This window comes from Pinus tabuliformis, chromosome 4_1, assembly GCF_031772625.1.
Source record: "Pinus tabuliformis cultivar Carrire ecotype Pingquan chromosome 4_1, CPIR1, whole genome shotgun sequence".
NCBI lineage: Eukaryota > Viridiplantae > Streptophyta > Pinopsida > Pinales > Pinaceae > Pinus > Pinus tabuliformis.
In genome coordinates, this window is record NC_142303.1 from 311,666,442 (window position 1) to 311,671,490 (window position 5,049).

The 5,049-nt window shown below is 40.8% G+C and overlaps 1 protein-coding gene across 1 annotated transcript; it reads left to right on the forward strand.

The window, feature by feature from the left end:
- Positions 1 to 1,413: 1,413 nt before the first annotated feature.
- Positions 1,414 to 2,049, forward strand: LOC149175534 (uncharacterized). The gene has a single exon (XM_089421160.1). The coding sequence runs from the start codon at positions 1,414 to 1,416 to the stop codon at positions 2,047 to 2,049; it is 636 nt and encodes a 211-aa protein (XP_089277286.1).
- The last annotated feature ends 3,000 nt before the right edge of the window (positions 2,050 to 5,049 follow it).

Genomic DNA, 5,049 nt, shown 5'->3' on the forward strand with positions numbered 1-5,049 from the left:
AATATTCTCCAATCTAGAAGATAGGGAAAGGATCTTTGAGGAAGGACCCTACTTCATGAACAATGCTGGACTATTTATGAGGGACTGGGTAGACTGCTATAACCCAGAGAAGGAAAGGATGTTAGCTGCCCCGATATGGATAAGACTCTTCGGCCTACCAACAGAATTTTGGGACCCAAAGATCCTTAAGGGCATAGGAAATGCAATAGGATCGTTTGTGAAAGTGGCAAAGTCGACAAAGAGGGGAAGATATACAACATACGCTAGAATATGCGCGTACATGAACACCACAGAGCCACTTCCAGACACAATAGAATTGGAATATCATGACGAGATTTGGCACCAACCAATTGATTACGAACATATCCCATTTCGTTGCAAAAGATGCCATGAGTATGGCCATCTATATCGAGAATGTCCCATTACGCTAGCAGAAAAGGAAAGGGAAGCGGAAAATCAAAGGAAAAATGCAACAAGGAAAACATGAGAAGAGGAAGAAGATTTCAGAGAGGTGCAAAGGAAGAAAAAGAGAGGAAATAGCAAGACACAGACGGGCAAGAAAAAAGGAACCCATAGTACAGAATCACAAAATAAGTTTCAAATTCTGCAGGAGGAAGAAGTAGAAACAGAGGCAAACGAGGAAGAAGAATCAGAAGGAATGGAAGTAATAAAAGAAAATGTAGACAAAGAGATAGATCAAACGAATAAGGATCAAGAGAGGGCAGAAAGCCCAAGAGAAAACCAAGAGGACCAAAGAGAAATGGAAATAGACCCACAGAAAACAAAAGGGGAAGAAGAAGAACAAGTAATGGCGAAGCTTCTGCAGGAATGGAAGAGGCTCGATGAAATATTTATCCCAGAGGATCAGAAACAGATGTACAAAGAATCTTTCCAAAGATATAAAGAAAAGAAGGGAATAATGGAAGATAGAGAAGACCGGAAAATGGAGAAGCAGGAAACACAAAATATAGGAATGAGAAGCATTGGCAAGGGAGGTAAAAAAAGAGGTAGAAGAACAATGAGTGAAACAATTCAAGAAGTTGGAGAGATGCTAGTTAATTCAGGAAGAGTGATACCTCTTTCAGAGGTATTCCAATCCCCTCCGAAACTGTTACGATGATCATTACAAGCTGGAACATAAGAGGCCTCAATAGCAGAGGCAAACAGAGGTATTTGAATGACAGACTGAAAAAAGAAAAACCCAGCATAATGATAGTACAAGAAACAAAAATAAGTACTGAGAAAATGAGAGAAATCCTGAATAGAAACAAGAACAGATATGAAATGATGGGACAGGATGCGATCGGGAGCGCAGGAGGTCTGGTAATAATTTGGAACCCTGAAGAAATTCAATTTAGTAATTGGATAAGCTTCCCAAGAATTCTAACAGGGACAACAAGGATAATAGGAACTATGGAGGAGGTTATTATAACAGGGGTGTATGGGCCACATATCCAAGGAGAAAAGGAAAACTTTCTGCAAAATTTAAAAGCATTGAGAAGTCTAATCCCAGGAAAACAATGGATTGTAGGAGGGGACTTCAATCTGATTAAAACCTCAGAGGAAAAAAGAGGAGGGCTAAGGAGAATGGATAAAGCAATGGAACAGTTCGGAGACTTGATTAGGGAGCAGAGACTGATCGATATTCAAACCATTAATGGAAATCACACTTGGAATAACCGCAGAGGGGGAGCTAATCAAATAGCATCTCGACTTGACAGATTCTTAATCTCCGAACAAATAATGATGAAGGATGTATTCATAGAAGCCACAATTCTCCCGGTAACAGGATCGGACCATTGGCCGATTAAAATGGAAATAGATCTAAAGCAAAGACCATCCAACAAACCCTTTAGATTCGAAGCCTTCTGGCTAAGAAATGAAGGATTGGTAGAGAAACTTGAAGAATGGTGGAGGACGAGTGACCAAAGAGGAAGAAATAAGATGCACACCTTTCAACTCAAACTGAAGGAGATGAAGGATAAATTAAAAAAATGGAATAAAGAAGAATTTGGTAATATTCTTGAAGAAAAAAAGCGCATGGAGTAGAGAATGGAAGAGTTGCAGCAGATAGATATCCTAGAAGGCATTTAGGAAGAAAGAACAAAGGAAGAAGGAATTATATTGGATCAGCTAGAAGAAAGAAGGAAACAAGAAGAGATTTTATGGAGACAGAAGTCAAGGGTTCAATGGCTTAGAGAAGGAGAAAGGAATACTAAGTTCTTCCATAAAGCGATGGTACAGCATAGACAAAGAAACCGAATCTTCTCAATAAAAAATCAAGAAGGTCAGAGAGTCCTCCAGCATGAAGAAATTGAAAAAGTGCTGGTCAATCATTTCAAAAACTTATTAAAGGAAACTCAGGATAATAGATCAGAAGCCATATCAAAGATAAGCAGGGAGATTCCAAAACTGGTGACCAGAGATCAGAATTTGGCCTTAATGAGGAAAGTTACGATGGAAGAAGTGGAGGATATAGTCAGGAACATGAAAAGGAATAAAGCTCCTGGGCCGGATGGGTATACGGTAGAATTCTTTCAAGCAGGGTGGCATTTTCTTGCTGAAGAAGTTTTAGAAGTGGTGGAGGAAGCTAGAATAAATCAAAGAATATGGCCAGGAATAAACTCAACCCTGCTGACCCTTATTCCTAAAACCAATCAAGCGGATCAAGCTGAAGGCTTTCGCCCTATAGCTTTATGTAACGTTATCTACAAGATAGTGGCATCAGTGGTGGCACAAAGGCTGAAATCGATTCTACCAAGTATAATTTCCCCAGAGAAAACTGGGTTTGTAGAAGGAAGACAGATCCTGGATGGGTTAGTGGTGGCCCAGGAAGTAATCCACACTCTGAAAACGAAGAAAGAAAAAGGAATGCTGATAAAATTAGACCTGTCAAAAGCCTATGATAGGTTAAGCTGGAATTATCTAGAAACTATCCTTAAAGCCTTTGGATTCTGTGACAGATGGGTGAAATGGGTCTTAAGCATGATCTCTACCCCGAATTTCTCTATCTTGTTAAATGGGGCACCATCAACGACGTTCAACGCTACAAGAGGACTTCGACAAGGGGACCCCCTATCCCCCTTCCTCTTCATAATAGCAGCAGAAGGATTAGGTAGATACTTCAAAAAAGAATTAAGAGAAAGGAAAATACAGGGCCTGAGACTATGGGGCAACCAAACTACAGTCACCCACCAACAGTTCGTGGATGACATCATGATATATTGCAAAGCCTCCATGAAGGAGGTGAGAAGGATAAAGAAAATTTTAGAGGTATTTATGGAAGGCTTAGGCATGGAGGTTAACAATGAGAAATCAAGAACTTTTTTCTTTAATACAGTGGAGCCCATTAAAAACCATTTAACCAGGATCTTGGGGTACAGGAAAGGGGATCTCCCAACTAAGTACTTAGGAACTATGCTAGATTCCTCATCCCTCAAAATAGGAAACTGGAAGAACATCCTAGAAAAGATCATGAAAAGACTGGAAAATTGGACTTTTCGTACTCTGAACTTGGCAGCAAGGGTTGTTTTGCTTAAATCCACCATTCAGGCGATCCCGATATATCCCTTATCAGTGATGGCAGCACCAAAAGGAATATGCAATAAGCTGGTAGAGATTTACAGAAAATTTCTTTGGGGAGGACCCAAGCAACAAAAGAAATGGGCCCTCTGTTCATGGGACAGCCTAACCAAACCAAAAGAAAAAGGAGGTCTTGGCCTAAGAGACCCATGGACTCTAAATCAAGTGCTAGCAGCCAAGTTAAGATGGAGATGGATGCAAGGGGGGACAGACCTGTGGAAAGAAATCTGGACAACAAAATATAATATTCCATCCACCCCGGAAGAAATACTAAGGAAACAAGAAGCGCCCTGGGGATCAGACATATGGAACCTAACCATACAAAGCAGGGAATTAATTGATGGGCATATTTTTTGGGAAATCAGAGGAGGCCAGAATGTGAGATTTTGGGAGGAAGCATGGCAACAAAGGGAGAAAATGCTGGACCTACAAGGAATGCAAGAAATCTACAGAACAGGTATGGACAGAGACCTCATTAGGGTTAAAGATTATTGGATAGAAGAAAGAGGAAATGAAGAATGGAGGGAATGGAAATCTATGGATGAATGGAATAGGAATGCAACAGAGGATCAAAAAACTATATTTGGCAAGGAATTAGATTCCAGGAAAATAAAAAAGAGAGGAGGCAGGGACATCCTTCGATGGGGCAAAGAAACGAAAGGAGCGTTCACCATAAAGGAAGCTTATAAAGTAAAGATACAGCAAGAGCAGGGGGAGGAAGAGCAGAAGTGGAGAAATATATGGAGAAATAAATGGTGGCTGAAGATCAAAATGTTCGCATGGCTGGTAGGAAGGAAACATATTTTAACTTGGGACCGAATTCAAAAAATAGGTTTCTCAGGTCCATCAAGATGTTGCCTTTTCTATCTAGATGAAGAAGACCAGGAACACCTTCTTAATGGATGCAGCGCGGCCCAATTCCAATGGGAAAAGACTAGAAACTTATTCTCGACCACTGAAAGAAACCCACAGGATATAATTCAAACCCTATGTGAATGGGGAGAAGGAAAGTTTAAAAGCAAGATAGTAAGAAGAGCCTGGAGCATTACAGCAGGCTTCAACGTATGGAATCTTTGGAAAGAGAGAAATGGTCGAATCTTCAAGGGGAAATCTTCAGACCCGGAAGAAGTTTGGAAAAGAACCCTAGGACAAATCAGAGAATCAATCTTAGCGGAAAACTGGGCAGAAGAAGATTGGAAGACCTCTGAGGCAGAAACAGAGATACTAAAGAGGCTGAACTTGGAACAAGGGATGATCTACCATCAAAAAACAAAGCAACACCAACCTATAGCAGACCAAAGTCACGCAGTTTATCGAAAGCCACCAGAAGGGTTTATTAAGCTCAACTTCGATGGGGCAGCAAAGGGGAACCCAGGTCCAGCAGGATTTGGAGGAGTCTTCAGAAACAGACAAGGAGAGGTAGAATGGATCTATGCAGAACACGGAGGAACAATGACTAATAACGAA

Bases quoted from the DNA above. Each gene is read 5' to 3' on its own strand.
- LOC149175534 (XM_089421160.1), top strand. From the start codon at position 1,414: ATGGAGGAGGTTATTATAACAGGGGTGTATGGGCCACATATCCAAGGA.